The sequence below is a fragment of the Coregonus lavaretus genome (genome assembly GCF_964263955.1).
Source record: "Coregonus lavaretus genome assembly, contig: HAP1_SCAFFOLD_3861, whole genome shotgun sequence".
Taxonomy (NCBI): Eukaryota; Metazoa; Chordata; class Actinopteri; order Salmoniformes; family Salmonidae; genus Coregonus; species Coregonus lavaretus.
In genome coordinates this window covers 1,836-19,452 of record NW_028167073.1, presented here as the reverse complement: position 1 = coordinate 19,452, position 17,617 = coordinate 1,836, and the positions used below count along the sequence as shown (strand labels likewise).

At 44.0% G+C, this 17,617-nt stretch overlaps 2 protein-coding genes and 1 pseudogene across 3 annotated transcripts; 2 read left to right on the top strand and 1 right to left on the bottom strand.

Annotated features, from left to right (window-relative positions):
- Positions 1-528: 528 nt before the first annotated feature.
- Positions 529-2,929, top strand: LOC311113913 (E3 ubiquitin-protein ligase TRIM35-like; annotated as a pseudogene). Its single transcript has 6 exons — positions 529-932; positions 1,209-1,304; positions 1,424-1,652; positions 1,790-1,812; positions 1,898-2,016; positions 2,895-2,929. The product of its transcript is annotated as an E3 ubiquitin-protein ligase TRIM35-like (transcript).
- Positions 2,571-8,385, top strand: LOC311113919 (parapinopsin-like). The gene is made up of 5 exons (XM_084189196.1): positions 2,571-4,574; positions 5,220-5,310; positions 5,445-5,682; positions 5,795-6,037; positions 8,051-8,385. Exons 1-5 carry the CDS (start codon positions 4,232-4,234, stop codon positions 8,174-8,176), a joined length of 1,041 nt encoding a protein of 346 aa, XP_084045322.1. The 5' UTR covers positions 2,571-4,231; the 3' UTR covers positions 8,177-8,385.
- A 102-nt stretch (positions 8,386-8,487) lies between these two features.
- Positions 8,488-10,419, bottom strand: LOC311113918 (complement C1q-like protein 4). Its single transcript, XM_084189195.1, has 3 exons — positions 10,186-10,419; positions 9,698-9,844; positions 8,488-8,883 (listed from the first exon to the last, which is right to left on the bottom strand). The coding sequence occupies exons 1-3, from the start codon at positions 10,382-10,384 to the stop codon at positions 8,594-8,596; spliced, it is 636 nt and encodes a 211-aa protein (XP_084045321.1). The 5' UTR covers positions 10,385-10,419; the 3' UTR covers positions 8,488-8,593.
- Between the last annotated feature and the right edge of the window lie 7,198 nt (positions 10,420-17,617).

Below are 17,617 nucleotides of genomic sequence, written 5' to 3'. Positions count from 1 at the left end.
TCCAATGTAGGAGTTTCAGATGCTGAAGTTGACTGCTTCGCACTTCCATACAGTTGCTGTCCATGGAGTTGAACTGACCAGAGACATAGATAGTCAGAATTCAGCTAACAGTCAAGTCAAGTCAGATGAGGAGAAAAAGTTGATCAGTTTCTTTGGTAAGTTTCATACGCCTAGCATTTTGAAGCGTTAAAATCCAGTTATATTTAAGTAAACACTGACATCTAGTGGATATGTCCTGCACAGACTCAAGCTGATATAAATGACAACTTCTGCTGAGAGCTCCGCCCTACTCCTGCTTGACAGGAAGGAGCAAAGCTCACAACAGAACAGCACTGTAACATGCAGCTATTCAGCATTCAGCTAAATGTCTTGTGGTAGGACCAATAATCTTTGTAAACAATCAAGAATCAAAACAATAATTGAAGACTAAGGAACACCGGCATCAAAACATAGATTTAGAAGTTCAGACAACATTTCAAAAGTAAACCTTCAGTTCAAAAGTCATAACAGAGAGATAAGTAGTGAGAAATGGCATCTAAAGCTTCTCTCTCAGAGGATGATTTCTCCTGTCCTGTATGCTGTGATATCTTCAAGAATCCAGTGGTCCTGTTCTGTAGCCACAGCTTCTGTAAAGCCTGTCTGGAGGAATACTGGAAACAGAAGACATCTCGGGAATGTCCAGTCTGCAGGAAAAAATCATCAATGGAATTCCCCCCCGTAACCTGGTTTTAATGAACCTGTGTGACGCCTTCTTACAGGATAGAAGTCAGAGAGCTTCAGCAGGGTCTGAGGTGCTCTGCAGTCAGCACAGTGAGAAACTCAAGCTCTTCTGTAAGGAGGATAAACAGCCCATCTGTTTTGTGTGTCAAACTTCAAAAATGCATAAAAGCCATGACTGCTGCCCAATAGATGAAGCTGCACAGGATCATAAGGAAGGAGATGTGTTTAACACTAGTTGACCTACAGTATGTGGGTGGCAGGTAGCCTAGCTATTGATAGTGGCAGACCCTGGCCCCACTCTCATAGGGTGTCTCAGTTAGAGTTGGTATATGCAAAAAACACACTTGTCTATGTGTGAAATAGGAAGAATATTAGCACCCACCTAATTTTTTTTTTTTTATGTGCATACAGTCACATTTGAATAAAGATCTGTGTGCCAATCCACTCCTTTTACACACAGTATATCTTTATAAGTTGATTCATTCCAGAAGGAACTCAAGACTTAATTGAAGCCCTTACAGGGGAAGCTGGAGGTCTTTAGAGAAGTTAAACTGACCTGTGATCAAACAGCCAACCACATCAAGGTAAGAATACAGAGTGAAGCTGAGATGGAATGATACTTTACACATTTACCATAACCCTGTGGAATTATGGATGATCAATTATTGATGATATCTTTGACATTCCTCTCTGCTGTCTCCAGAGCCTGGCCCAGCACACAGAGAGACTGATTAAGATGGGGTTTGAGAATCTTCATTAGTTTCTACATGAGGAAGAGAGAGCCAGGATAGATGCACTGAAGGAGGAAGAGGAGCAGAAGTCAGATGATGAAGAAGAAGATTGAGGAGTTGAGCAGAGAGATATCATCACTTCCAGACACAATCAGAACCATAGAGGAAGAGCTGGGAGCTGAGGACATCTCATTCCTGCAGGTAAGGACTAATCTACCTCTGATAAATCAACTGCCCTTTCAATTATGAAATAAACATTGTATTAGTACATTCATATGTTTTAGATTGATTTTCTATGATCAATACATCTATTAATGTGTTATTTTGTTTCCCTACAGAACTACAAGGATACAGTGAAAAGGTAAGGGGACTTTATTATGTCTCTCTCTTCTCTGGGGTTCTGTACCCAACCCCACAGCAGCACAGACTCCGGAATGTTCTTCCAGAACCCAGTGGACACTGCCAGATCCAGAGAGGGTTTCAGGAGCGCTGATAGATGTAGCAAAGCACCTGGGCAACCTACAGTTCAGAGTGTGGGAGAAGATGCAGGAAATAGCTCAGGACAGTAAGTATTTAAGGGGTATAATAAGGTATTATATAGTGTAGACCATGACATCACTATGACTCTCCAATACAGAAAAAGTGGGGGGGCTTTCCTATTTTGTCCTCTATTGCTCCTCTATTGTTCCTCAAGCAAAGGGGGGAGGCCGATGACATCACAGTACACACATCAGACCAACTCATTGAATGGACAACTACTTGAAGATTGTTGTACACCAGAGGAACCCATCCAACTTGAAGGAGCTGGAGCAGTTTTACCTTGAAGAATGGGCAAAAATCCCAGTGCCTAGATGTGCCAAGCTTATAGAGACATACCCCAAGAGACTTGCAGATGTAATTGCCAAGGGGGGTGAATGCCAAGGGGGGTGAATACTTTCGCAAGCCACTGTACATGACTGTATATGATGCTATGTGTTGTATGTTTTGTGTTCTATATGTGAACATTACTTATTGGAAATCCTATTAAAACTTCACATCTGTAAATGTACCATCTCCTTTTTGATAAACACACTGAAACGTATTTGATGTTGTAAAGAAAACGGCTGTAATTTATTTTAAAGACACACTGCAGCTATTTGTTTTATTTTCCTGCTGAAAAACAATATCTCATGTGTAAATACAGTAATGTTCACAGACTTAAAGGGGGAACAAATAGTGTTTTTTAGACACAACAGATAAAAACACATGATCCAAATAAGCAATTCACTCCCCTCAGAGTGAGACAGAACACCAAGAGGATCAGAGTGCAGCTAGACTGGGAAGGAGGAAAGCTGTCATTCTCTGACCCTGTCAATAACACACATCTACACACATTCACACACACTTTCACTGAGAGAGTCTTTCCATTATTCTGTACTATCCCACCTCTGGGGGTGTTACCAGGTAAGGTGTCTGAATCAGTGACTAACATGGTGTAAATGAGTCAGTAACACTCACTGATGTCCTTCATTAAGATTCTCACAGAGGGAGGACACAATGTGATGTAGAGGAGAGTATCATTGTCTGACTCACCTATTACTATTATAGAATGAAAATGTCATCTGTTCTATGTTGGTTTTCTTTTTAGCACATTTAGAGTTTGTCTGTTTCTTTTAACACTGGCAGTATGTATCCCAATAACCTTGGGCTGCCTGAATGGCATTTAGCGTATAGTGTTGTGTCCTTGGACCGTGCCGCAGTTAGCTAGCTTGTTCGCAACAACACCTTTAATCTAAGTCTGTAGAGTGCAACACATTTTCATCCAATATCAATAAACATGTTAAATGATCTGGAGCTGCTTCCGTCTGTTAGGAATATGGGGTTAAGGTCAGCTGTAGACATATACTGTGCACACACACACACACATACACACGCACACGCACACACACACACACCAACGCACACGCACACGCACACACAAACACACTCAATTCCTAGAACCCTTTTGCCTCTTTCTGGATACCACATGTTTACATTAGGACATTTCTATAATCTATCATTGGTTCAGTTACTGTGAAATCATAAAACCCTTGATAAAACCCCACTCACCCATGAAGGGACATAAGCATATCTAGTCAATCCCAGTGTCCCATTGTTATCGAAAGTTCCACTTATGTCACATAAAGACAGTGTTACACAAAGCCAGTTTGACTGACAGGTGGTCCTTGGGAACAACGGACCCTCTCCCACTCCTCTAGTTAGCAGTGGATTATGCAGCAAAGCAATCAAGGAAAGTGCAATCAGAGATTCCTTAGGAAATTAGCCCCTCAGAATCAAAGAAAGTGCAAACAGAGATCCCTCAAGGAATTAGCCCCTCTGAATGATTGACCCCTCAATCCGGATCTAGGGATTTAGTTGGTCTCATCTCTTCATCCACAGCCTCTCTCTGCTGAGTAGCTTTATAAGGACAGAGCGGTCCAGCTTCTGAGTCTCTGAGTCCATAGAGCCATTACCAGGCTGCCATACTACACTGATATAGGGCCTCTATTGGACTGCTTGATCTACTATAGATCTGCTATCGGACTGCTTGATCTACTATAGATCTGCTATTGGACTGCTTGATCTACTATAGATCTGCTATTGGACTCCTTTTGTGCTTTAATTGATTTGCTATAGGAATACCATTGGGCTAAGAGCCAACTCTATGCCCTTCCGGTGTGTTTCTTAGATATTTATAACACAGGTGTCTGGCCAGGTAGGTAGTCCTCACCACTCGACTCCACTGCCCCAAACAGAACAGAATGGACCACCGACAGCTTCTCCCCGATCTCCATGGAAACATCTCCTCCTCCCTGGGCTCGGTCAATGACGCGCTGCTCTCCAGGACGGGCTACACAGTCCTGGCTGTGATCATTGGTGCGTTCTCAGTGCCCGGGGTCTGTATGAACGTCCTGGTCATCGTGGTGACGGTGAGACACCGGAGGCTGCGCCAGCCTCTGAACTACGCCCTAGTCAACCTGGCAGTGGCAGATCTGGGCTGTGCTCTGTTCGGGGGACTGCCCACTATGGTCACCAACGCTATGGGCTACTTCAGCATGGGGCGGCTGGGCTGCGTGCTGGAGGGTTTTGCTGTGGCTTTCTTTGGTGAGTTACTCTTTCTTTGGTGAGTTACACTTTCTTTGGTGAGTTACTCTTTCTTTGGTGATTTATTCTTTCTTTGGTGAGTTACTCTTTCTTTGGTGAGTTACTCTTTCTTTGGTGAGTTACTCTTTCTTTGGTGAGTTACTCTTTCTTTGGTGATTTACTCTTTCTTTGATGAGTTACTCTTTCTTTGGTGATTTACTCTTTCTTTGGTGATTTACTCTTTCTTTGGTGAGTTACTCTTTCTTTGGTGAGTTACTCTTTCTTTGGTGAGTTACTCTTTCTTTGGTGAGTTACTCTTTCTTTGGTGAGTTACTCTTTCTTTGGTGATTTACTCTTTCTTTGGTGAGTTACTCTTTCTTTGGTGAGTTACCACCGAGGACCACTTTGGAAACACATGTTTTAATAAATACTTGTAAATCCTATTCTCTGGGAATACATTGTACGTCTAGTTGTATATGTTTTCACCCAAATAAATTCAATTAAATTCAATACAACAGTTTAGAGGTAGTAAATGGAAGTGTCTGGCTATACAGGGAGAGTTATTTTTGTCAAATCCACTAGGCCTATTGATGTCAATTGAATGGATGTGTTTGCTGGGTTATTGCATGTACATGTAGTGTATGTGTTTGATTTTGTCCTTCCCAGGTATTGCAGGTCTGTGTTCAGTGGCCGTGATAGCTGTGGACCGTTATGTGGTGGTGTGTCGACCAATGGGGGCGGTCATGTTCCAGACCAGGTCAAGTAGAGTTCAACAGTATTCCATTTAACTCTGGTAACTGTGCATAAACAGAGGGAGAAGATAGCAGTTGCATAGAAGTAAGGATAAATGTGTGATGAAGTTAACTGTAATGTATTTCTACTGTAACACAGGCACGCAGTGGGAGGGGTGGTCCTGTCCTGGGTATGGTCGTTTGTATGGAACACCCCGCCTCTGTTTGGCTGGGGCAGCTTTGAGCTGGAGGGGGTTAGGACCTCCTGCGCCCCAAACTGGTACAGCAGGGAACCAGGAAACATGTCTTACATCATCCTCTACTTCCTGCTCTGCTTCGCCATACCTTTCTCCATCATCATGGTCTCCTACGCTCGCATCCTCTTCACACTACGCCAGGTGGGCACGGGATGTGTGTGTGTGTGGGTGTGTTTGTGTGTGTGTGTTTATACATTTGTCTGTGTGTGTGGGTTTGTGTGTGTGTGTGTACCCATGTGTGTGTGTGTCCCAGGTGTCCAAGCTGAAGGTGTTGGAGGGCGGCAGCACCACCCGTGTGGAGATGCAGGTCGTGCGTATGGTGGTAGTCATGGTGATGGCCTTCCTGCTCAGCTGGTTGCCCTACGCGGCCTTCGCCCTCTCCGTGATCCTTGACCCCAGCCTCCACATCAACCCGCTCATTGCCACCGTGCCCATGTACCTGGCCAAGAGCAGCACTGTCTACAACCCCATCATATACGTGTTCATGAACAGACAGGTGAGGGACAACACATACACTACCGTTCAAAAGTTTGGGGTCACCTAGAAATTTCCTTGTTTTCCATGAAAACATACATTAAATGAGTTTGAATAGGAAATATAGCAAAATGAATAGGAAATGTAGTCATTGACAAGGTTAGAAATAATGATTTTTAATTGAAATAATAATTGTGTCCTTCAAACTTAGCTTTCGTCAAATAATCCTCCATTTGCAGCAATTTCAGCCTTGCAGACCTTTGGCATTCTAGTTGTCAATTTGTTGAGGTAATCTGAAGAGATTTCACCCCATGCTTCCTGAAGCACCTCCCACAAGTTGGATTGGCTTGATGGGCACTTCTTACGTACCATACGGTCAAGCTGCTCCCACAACAGCTCAATAGGGTTGAGATCCGGTGACTGTGCTGGCCAGTCGATTATAGACAGAATACCAGCTGACTGCTTCTTCCCTAAATAGTTATTGCATAGTTTGGAGCTGTGCTTTGGGTCATTGTCCTGTTGTAGGAGGAAATTGGCTCCAATCAAGCGCCATCCACAGGGTATGGCATGGCGTTGCAAAATGGAGTGATAGCCTTCCTTCTTCAAGATCCCTTTTACCCTGTACAAATCTCCCACTTTACCACCACCAAAGCACCCCCAGACCATCACATTGCCTCCACCATGCTTGACAGATGGCATCAGGCACTCCTCCAGCATCTTTTCATTTGGTCTGCGTCTCACAAATGTTCTTCTTTGTGATCCGAACACCTCAAACTTCGATTTGTCTATCCAGAACACTTTTTTCCAATCTTTCTCTGTCCAGTGTCTGTGTTCTTTTGCCCATCTTAATCTTTTATTTTTATTGGCCAGTCTGAGATATGGCTTTTTCTTTGCAACTCTGCCTAGAAGGTCAGCATCCCAGGGGTCGCCTCTTGTGAGGCATCTGTTTCTCAAACTAGACACTCTAATGTATTAGGCCTCTTGCTCAGTTGTGCACCGGGGCCTCCCACTCCTCTTTCTATTCTGGTTAGAGCCAGTTTGCGCTGTTCTGTGAAGGGAGTAGTACACAGCATTGTACGAGATCTTCAGTTTCTTGGCAATTTCTCGCATGGAATAGCCTTCATTTCTCAGAACAAGAATAGACTGACGAGTTTCAGAAGAAAGTTATTTGTTTCTGGACATTTTGATTCTGTAATCGAACCCACAATTGCTGATGCTCCAGATACTCAACTAGTCTCAAGAAGGCCAGTTTTATTGCTTCTTTAATCAGCACAACAGTTTTCAGCTGTGCTAACATAATTGCAAAAGGGTTTTCTAATTATCAATTAGCCTTTTAAAATGATACACTTGGATTAGCAAACACAACATGCCATTGGAACACAGGACTGATGGTTGCTGATAATGGGCCTCTGTACGCCTATGTAGATATTCCATTAAAAATCAGCCGTTTCCAGCTACAATAGCCATTTACAACATTAACAATGTCTACACTGTATTTCTGATCAATTTGATGTTATTTTAATGGACAAAAAAAATGCTTTTCTTTCAAAAACAAGGACATTTCAAAGTGACCCCAAACTTTTGAACGGTAGTGTCCATACATACAGTACACAAGGAAAGGGGATACCTAGTCAGTTGCACAACTGAATGCATTCAACTGAAATGTGTCAGCGCCCAGGGAGCAGTTGTTGTTTAATTGCCTTGCTCAAGGGAAAACAGATTTTTTTCCACCTTGGGGATTCAAACCAGCAACCTCTCAGTTACTGGCCCAACGCTCTTAAGCACTAGGCTAAGAGTTGTGTATAACATGCACAGACACACATAATTACAAACACACGATCCTGTCGTCTTCATATTCGTAAGCATAGGTACAATTGCGTGCTCTATAGAGAATAAGAGATACATCATAGAATCAGAATTTGAAAGATGAAATATGCATTTTTTTATGCACTGTTTAATAATTAGCATTATCTAGCTACTGTAGTCCATGTTGTTCCTCTGAGTGTGTTGTGTATCAGTGTATCTCTCTCTCCAGTTCCGGGACTGTGCTGTTCCTTTCCTGCTGTGTGGTCGGAACCCCTGGGCATCAGAACCAGTGGGCTCTGAAGCTGATACAGCCCTGTCCTCTGTCAGCAAGAACCCACGAGTCTCACCCCAATGACAGCAACTTTCAATTTTTTTGTACAATGTAAAGTTGTTGTTATAAAATATAATTTTATGTGCAATATTTGTCTGTAACTGTTTCAAGAATACTAATAAAAGTATAGTCCATGATATTTGGAGATCATTAGTGTCACGAGGGCTTTAGGTGGATCCGGGTTCCTAATCTTAATCTGATTTACTAAAAATATATTTAAATCACCTGATGCCATATCCCGGTTTAATCTAATCTAAATTAAATTAATCTAAATTGATAACATGATCAAAAGGAGTAATTGCTGCAAACCATAAATTCACTAAAGAAACGATTACTGCTTTTAATATTGCTTTTATTGCCTCACACACATGTAAATAACAGCAAAAGAGAATATAATGTGTGGAAGTTAAGGGGTGCACCCTTCCGAACCCTCCTTCCTCCTTACACGTGGAAGATCAGAAAGCCACTGAAGGTGCTGAGGTTTTTGAAAGCATTACCGGTCACCTGGAAACCAGAAGGTAGGACCATGTAAACCTCGTCTCCTACAGCCAGCTGCAGAGTGGCTCCGTTGGACGCAAAGTCTTCATTGTCTCCCTTGTCCTGAAACTCATAGACCAGCGCCACCTGCTCATTGTTCTTGTAAAGGGCCACCCCGATGTTGGCCTCATTTTTCCAGGTATAGGATGTGAAGGTGAAGTAGTAGACTCCATTTACTGGGGCTGTGAATGCTCCTGTATGGGTGGACAAGGAAAAACAAGTGCACTCTTAGAAAAAAGGGTTCCAAAAGGGTTCTTCGGCTGCCCCCATAAAATAACCCTTTTGGGTTCCATGTAGAACCCTCCGTGGAAAGGGGGACAGCCAAAGCACCTTTTTTTCTAAGAGAATAGTGAACACCTGTATCAGAGGAAATACACTGGCTATTATTCTTTTTCACCACTCGGAAATGGCATCAAAACCTACTGCATGCCACTTGAGTACCATTGTAATTAATAAGCATTATTCAACTAGTTTTTTATTTAAACTATTAACAAGTAGGTAACACAGTTCATCATTACAATAACTTCATTATTTGTAAACATTAATAAGCATGTATGAGCATTACCATTCATACAAATGTCTCATTTATAAAGCATTTATAACAATTTATAACGACAAGTTAGCCTACCCTAAAGTGGTCCCGCTTTATTTGAAGTGTATCTTATGAAGGCTTCATAAAGCCTTCATATAGGCTTCATAAGCACTACATAGATGCCTCACAAATCTATAACCATATATCATGCTCTATAAAGATTCATAATGTGGCATAACTCTGTTACATAACCATCAATTTATTTGTTCACATTTATTAATCCTTTATAGAGCATGAAATACGGTTATAGATGATTTGTGACCCATTTATATGTAGTGCTTATAAAGCCAATATGTTACCTGGGACTGTTTCAGCCAGACAAAGAAAGAATTATATGTTAAGATTTGGATACAGTGAGATTTGTCTATGTAAATCGCAATAATATTTCAATGAGGCATACAGTATGTAAGGCTGACCTGTCCTGGGGCTGTAGGCGTTACCGACGTTGGTGATGACGTGAGTGTGGACCAGGTTGGTGTCTGCCTGGAAGGGCCCGGTTTGGCCGTAGCCCTCCGTGTCCACGATAGGAGGTCTCAGTGCAGCTGAAAAGGCTACGCCTACAGCTGAGTATAACAAAACAAATAATGGAGTTGATTTCAGTTGATTTGACATTTTAAAAATTGCCCCTATCACTCGCATTAATTTGGAACTAACAGTGGCAAAAGGATAACACTTTATTTGGATAGTCCATGATTTACAGAACTATCTACAGACTATCAGTAACTATCTGCTAACCCTAACCCTAACCGTATCCTTAGCAAGCAGTTGCTTATCAACAGATTTGTTGATAGTATGACCATCTGTAGAGCATCTACAGATGAAAAATCCGGACTATCCAAATAAAGTGTGAGCGGCTAAAGTTAGCGGATATTTGTAAAATATATACAAATCTGAAGAGACTTACAGTTGTGTGACTTTCTCAGGTCCTCAACCTCCCTCCTCAGTTTCGCCACCTCGGCAGACAGGTCAGAGAAAAGGGTAGAGGAAGGGTCACCGCTGTTGATGGATTGCTTATTGGCAGAATCATCTGTCTGTCCATAAGACAGACAGACGATCACAATCAGCTGGAGAGGAAGCAACGTCATCTTCGTCATTGTCTTCATCTGGACCTGCAAGCGTCTGTGGAGTTGGTTAGCTCTGAGGCACTGTTTATAAAGGATGAGGTCAGGGCACATGTGACCATAGTAAAGGACTTATTGGGTGTATGTTGAGCGTGGACATTGGACATTAATAAATAATGGTTTGTCAATAGTCTGTCACGATCGTCGGGAACAGAGGACCAATGCGCAGCGTTATTTGCGAACATGCTTTTTTTATTTAATGATTACACGAACAAAATCGATACGTGACGTCCAAAGGTGCAAAACACAAACCTACACAGGAACAAGATCCCACAAACACTGTGGGAAAACCACCTGACTAAATATGGTTCCCAATCAGAGACAACCAGCAACAGCTGATACTCGTTGCCTCTGATTGAGAACCACTCTGGCCAACATAGATATACAAAAACTAGACTAGACACAACGAGCACAAAACATAAACTCTACACACCCTGGCTCAACTTAAAAGAGTCCCTAGAGCCAGGGCGTGACAGTACCCCCCCCCCCTAAAGGCGCGGACTGCGACCGCGCCTAAACATCACCGAACAGGGGAGGGCTGGGTGGGCATTCCTCCTCGGAGGCGGTTCCGGCTCCGGGCTTGACCACCACCCTCTACTAACCCCCCCGTAGTGCCCCTGGTCTGGTCCAGCCCCACTGGCTGGAGCTGGACTGGACTTCGGTGGAGCGGATTGCTCAGGCTCCGGTGTGGTGCAGCTGACCGGTACCTGACCAGGCACCGGTGAAACGGGCACGGGCTGGCGATGCGCACCACAGGTTTGGTGCGGGGAGCAGGAACAGGCCGGACCAGGCTGGCGACGCGCACCATTGGCTTGGTGCGGGGAGCAGGAACAGGCCGGGCCGGGCTGGCGACGCGCACCACTAGCTTGGTGCGGGGAGCAGGAACAGGCCGGACCGGGCTGGCGATGCGCACCACAGGTTTGGTGCGGGGAGCAGGAACGGGCCGGGCCGGGCTGGCGACGCGCACCATTGGCTTGGTGCGGGGAGCAGGAACAGGCCGGGCCGGGCTGGCGACGCGCACCATAGGCTTGGTGCGAGGGACAGGAACAAGCCGGACCGTACTGGGGACACACACCACTGGCCCTACGCGGGGATCAGGAACGGGCCGGACCGGACTGGTAACACACCCCAGTACCTCTCGCCGTGCCTCTACACTTTCCTTCCCCTTTAATACCAGTGGCCCCCGTAACCTGGCGGCCTCCTCTGCCAACCCGCTGGACCGCTCTATCGCAGCCTCCTGCTGCCCCGTCGTCCACGGCGTGAGCCCCACCCTAAAAATTTTCTGGGCGGCTCTCCTCTTGGACCAGGCCTCCATGTCTCTAGCCAGACACTCACTCCACTGCTTCAGAGTCCAACCTCTCTGCTCTTCACTTGGCTTGGCCCAGTCGAGACTCTTACTCCACTGCTCCAACGTCCAACCTCCCTACTCTTCACGCTGCTTGGTCCAGTTATGGTGGGATCTTCTGTCACGATCGTCGGGAACAGAGGACCAATGCGCAGCGTTATTTGCGAACATGCTTTTTTTATTTAATGATTACACTAACAAAATAACAAAATCGATACGTGACGTCCAAAGGTGCAAAACACAAACCTACACAGGAACAAGATCCCACAAACACTGTGGGAAAACCACCTGACTAAATATGGTTCCCAATCAGAGACAACCAGCAACAGCTGATACTCGTTGCCTCTGATTGAGAACCACTCTGGCCAACATAGATATACAAAAACTAGACTAGACACAATGAGCACAAAACATAAACTCTACACACCCTGGCTCAACTTAAAAGAGTCCCTAGAGCCAGGGCGTGACATAGTCTTAACTGTGACTATTCCCGCCCTCTGTACAAACACATATAACACATAATCTACAAGAGAAAACTTCAACATGATTTCCACAAAATCGTATCTTATTGTCACGATCGTTGAGAGACGGATTAGACCAAGGCGCAGCGTGGAATGCATACATGTTTATTAAAACAATAAACACTGACAAAACAACAAAAGGTAACGTGACGTCGGAAGGCTATACAACAAACAAGCCAAACACACCGAAACACAAACAAGATCCCACAACCCAGGCAGGCAAACTGGCTGCCTAAGTATGATCCCCAATTAGAGACAACGAGCGACAGCTGCCTCTGATTGGGAATCACACCCGGCCAAACATAGAACTACAAAACATAGATTTTCACACCCTGACCAAACTACCCAAATAATAACAGTCTCTCCAGGTCAGGGCGTGACACTTATCTACTGTTCAAAAACAGGAAAACATCTGTCAATTATTGTTTCATGTTAATCTTATATTGACTTGTAAATTTAGTGTCATGCTTTCAGTCAATGATATTCAGTCCTGTCGTCAGTCCGCCACATTGCACTGGACTGAGAATCTAGCTACAAGTCTGGAGGTGACACAACTGCCTCTAGTTCTCAGGTATCAAGACTGTGGCTACGTCCCAATTATCTCTCCTTCCTCCCAAAGTATGCACTAGTTCACTTCCCTTCACTGACTTAAAAGAAAATGACTGGTATAAGAAATATGGTGGAAACTCCCTCTAGCCCATGCCTACACCAATCCAATGCGCTTACATTTTGTAGTGAACGACACACACACACAGATCACACACTCAGAAAAAAACAATAAATCGGTCGCAAAACAGGATCTAACATGGAACCCACAAGGCAAACGCAAAAGAGGAAGACCCACCTGGAGACAAAGCACAGAGCAGGAGATGAAGGCAGAGGGTCTGACATGGCAACGCCTGGAGCGGAAAGCACAAGACCGAAAGGGATGGAGGCGATTCATCGATGGCCTGAAAATCGATGGCCTGTGTACCTCAAGGAATACAAAGGCCTAAGTAAGTAAGTGAACCAGTGCACACTTCAGGTGGAAGGAGATATTATTGGGACATACCGTGTGACTCTGCATGCTCCCTCTTGTCTCACCATGTCTCTCCATGTCTCACCATGTCTCTCCATGTCTCAGTATGTCAGGCATTAGAGAGTGGATACTGAGAACTTGATAGAGGAATTTGTTAATGTGACTACATTTTTACATTTACATTTTTAGTCATTTAGCAGACGCTCTTATCCAGAGCGACTTACAGTTAGTGAATACATATTTTTTTTTTTATACTGGCCCCCCGTGGGAATCAAACCCACAACCCTGGCATTGCAAACACCATGCTCTATCAACTGAGCTACATCCCTGCCGGCCATTCCCTCCCCTACCCTGGACAACGCTGGGCCAATTGTGCGCCGCCCATGAGTCTCCCGGTCGCGGCCGGCTGCGACAGAGCCTGGATTCGAACCAGGATCTCTAGTGGCACAGTTAGCACAGCGATGCAATGCCTTAGACCACTGCGCCACTCAGGAGCCCCAAAGTATTACACCCTGAAAATTATAGGAATGTAATAGAATCATAAAACTACAATCTGATAATGTGTTAAGTTAGTTAGAAGAAAAACAAGGGCTTTGGCTTATTTTCATATCTATGCTAGCAGGAAACAGGATTTGAAACTAGACACTGAAGAACATGTCCCCATTTTAGGTGTCTGTGTAAGATACATATTTGCTCAGCAACAGACTATTTGGGTCTTAAAAAGAAGAAGTGTGAAATAGACACAGGAAAAGACGACTAGGTTGCTTCATCAAGCTTATAGAGAAATGTGATAGTTGCCTATATATGGACTAGGAGCTTGTTCATTGGCCCATTTAGGGGCGTAGTAAAGGTATAAAAACATTGTGCATTGTATGATTTTCATTGAGTGCTCTCAATGAATAAACCTACTGACCATTGCAGGATTGAGTCTTTGTTTAATTTATTTAAACCAATAGATTTACAACCTCTTGGGAATTATTCAAAGACTTAAGAAGTAGTTGACTTCAACCATTGAGATAACAAAATTCTCATAACAGAACTACAGGGTATGATTAAGCAATAAGGCCCGAGGGGGTGTGGTATATGGCCAATATACCACATCTAAGGGCTGTTCTTATGCACGACGCAACGCAGAGTACCTGAAAACAGCCCTTAGCCATGGTATATTGGCAATATACCACACCCCCTCGGTCCTTATTGCTATTATAAACTGATTACCAACGTAATTTGAGCAGTAAACATGAATGTTTTGTCATACACCTAGTATACGGTCTGACATACCACGGCTGTCAGCCAATCAGCATTGAGGGCTGGAATCACGCAATTTATAATATACCGTATGTCCAGAGCATCCTGAAGCTACATCTTATTTTTGACCCCTTAGTCTGAAATTGTATGGCCAGATGATATGAGCATCTGCACCTGTTGTTTTTCTTGGGTCCACAGCTCCCGTTGTACCACTTGGTCTGATATCAGCCAGCTTTTTAGATTGGTTGTCTGTATTTTATTTCCATCAAAAAACTGTTTATCTGGACCTATTTCATGGGTCAGAGTACAAGGGCTTGTACCAATATTTACAGTGGTGTGGAAGTATGATAATGGTAAAAAGGTTAAACAATGATTGCGACAACATCGCATTAGAATGAACCTACTATAAGGTTGTTGTCCTGGCCGTGTGGTGCCAGGACAACAACCTCTCCCTCAACGTGACCAAGACAAAGGAGATGATTGTGGACTACAGGGAAAAAAAGAGGACTGAGCACGCCCCCATTCTCATCGACGGGGCTGTAGTGGAACAGGTTGAGAGCTTCAAGTTCCTTGGTGTCCACATCACCAACGAACTATCATGGTCCAAACACACCAAGACAGTCGTGAAGAGGGCACGACAAAGCCTATTCCCCCTCAGGAGACTGAAAAGATTTGGCATGGGTCCTCAGATCCTCAAAAAATTATACAGCTGCACCATCGAGAGCATCCTGACTGGTTGCATCAGACGCCTGGTATGGCAACTGCTTGGCCTCCGACCGCAAGGCACTACAGAGGGTAGTGCGTACGGCCCAGTACATCACTGGGGCCAAGCTTCCTGCCATCCAGGACCTCTATACCAGGCGGTGTCAGAGGAAGGCCCTCAAAATTGTCAAAGACTCCAGCCACCCTAGTCATAGACTGTTCTCTCTGCTACCGCACGGCAAGCGGTACCGGAGTGCCAAGTCTAGGTCCAAAAGACTTCTCAACAGCTTCTACCCCCAAGCCATAAGACTCCTGAACAGCTAATCATGGCTACCCGGACTATTTGCACTGCCCCCCCACCCCATCCTTTTTACGCTGCTGCTACTCTGTTAATGATTTATGCATAGTCACTTTAACTTTACCCACATGTACATATTACCTCAACTAGCCAGTGCCCCCGCACATTGACTCTGCAACGGTACCCCCCTGTATATATAGCCTCCCTACTGTCACTTTATTTTACTTCTGCTCTTTTTTCTCTCAACACTTTTTTTGTTGTTGTTTTATTTTTACTTTTTTTGTAAAAAATAAATGCACTGTTGGTTAAGGGCTGTAAGTAAGCATTTCACTGTAATGTCTGCACCTGTTGTATTCGGCGCATGTGACCAATAAAATATGATTTGATTTTGATTTGAAATATATATTTTACCTATGGAGGTTTTCCTTGGAATGGAGATTGATTCATCTCAATGACACTTCCTTGTACAAATAACGCTTGAAAATGAACATTAACAGATCTACTATGGCTTAGGACGGCTCTCTGTCTTTAGGAAACTGCCTGTAACCAGGATGGATCCGTGGTAAGACAGACAGCAGAAGTCATCATCACCTGCATCCTCCTCTACATCTCGCCAGCATGATCAGCATGATCACCATTTCCAGCGTCATGAACCACAAACAATTACTTCCATTTCATCACAGGTCTGTCAATTATACACGAGGGAGACCAAAGTGAATGACATCAATTTCCAGACTTGTTTATTAGTAGCAGTAATGTACAAATGTACGGAGAAAAGAAAAGTGGATCACGTGTAATGTTTTGTCTCTGACACCAGGGGGCCACACTATCCAAACCAATGCACATTCCTAAGGGCAGACATCCATGAGAAGTACACTATATGGAGGTTGGTGGCACCTTAACTGGGGAGAACGGGCTCGTGGTAATGACTGGAGTGGTATTGGTGGAATGTTATCAAGTACACCATTCCATGTGCTCGGTTCCGGCCATTATTATGAGCCGTCCTCCCCTCAGCAGCCTCCTGTGCGTACATGCCCTATGTAGACCTGAAAGGATTGTATAGGTATAAGACATTGTTTTAGCCTGTTGGAGGGCGAGGTGGAGATAATTCACTATTGCTTATATCTATTCAGTCCTTTCATACAGTATAAACATGTCCATAGCGTGCAGGCGGGTGGAAGGGCTAGGTGTTGATGTCCAGAGGGTCAAGAGGACTAGCTCCAGAGACCGTTGATGAGTAAAGTAATGGAGGAAAATAACTGGGATATGAATGAGGATGTGTATTTGGTCCGGGCAGACCAGGGCTGTGGCCTTCCATGCAGACTCAGGAGAAAAGACCAGGGAAGTGTCCCAACACTCAGACTCCTTCAGAGAACAGGTTTTATTTTTCACTGTAAGGTCAAGAGTAACACATTGCGTTGACTGGCAGATCCCCCTTATGCACAGATCTAGGATCAGCAAGCGCAGCTTCCTGAACCCCTAACGTTAACCATCGGGGGAAACTGCAAAACTAACCTTAGATCAGTGTCAAGGGGTAACAAACACGAATGGGGTAACTGGTCCAACAGGCATAACATAGTACTGTTCAGCATCACCATGGATACCTGCAGACCTGGGTTCAAATACTATTTCAAATATCTCCATTACTTTCACATACATTCAAAGTAAGTATTAAGATATTGTTTTTTTTAAAAAGACAAGTAGTTTAATATTTTTATATATTTGGAAATACACTTGGAAAGTATTTGAAAATACTCAAATACACTCCCATGCATTTAACCCAGGTATCTGAAAATAGTACTTGTAATAAGTATCCCTGGCTCATTTACAATGCCCTTTGAGATAATGTAAGTTGAATGAACATGCACTTAAGTAAAACAATATATTGACTTAAGTCCATGTTAAGTCTACTTATCTCAAGTTTGAATCAGGCCCTTAGTGACCTCCGCATGTCATTCTGTTAAGAGACATTGGCAGAATTACAACAAACAAGGACACCATCAGTGGAGACTGCTGTGGGGAGGACAGCTCATAAATATGGCTGGAATGGAGTCAATGGAATGGTAACAATCACATGGAAACC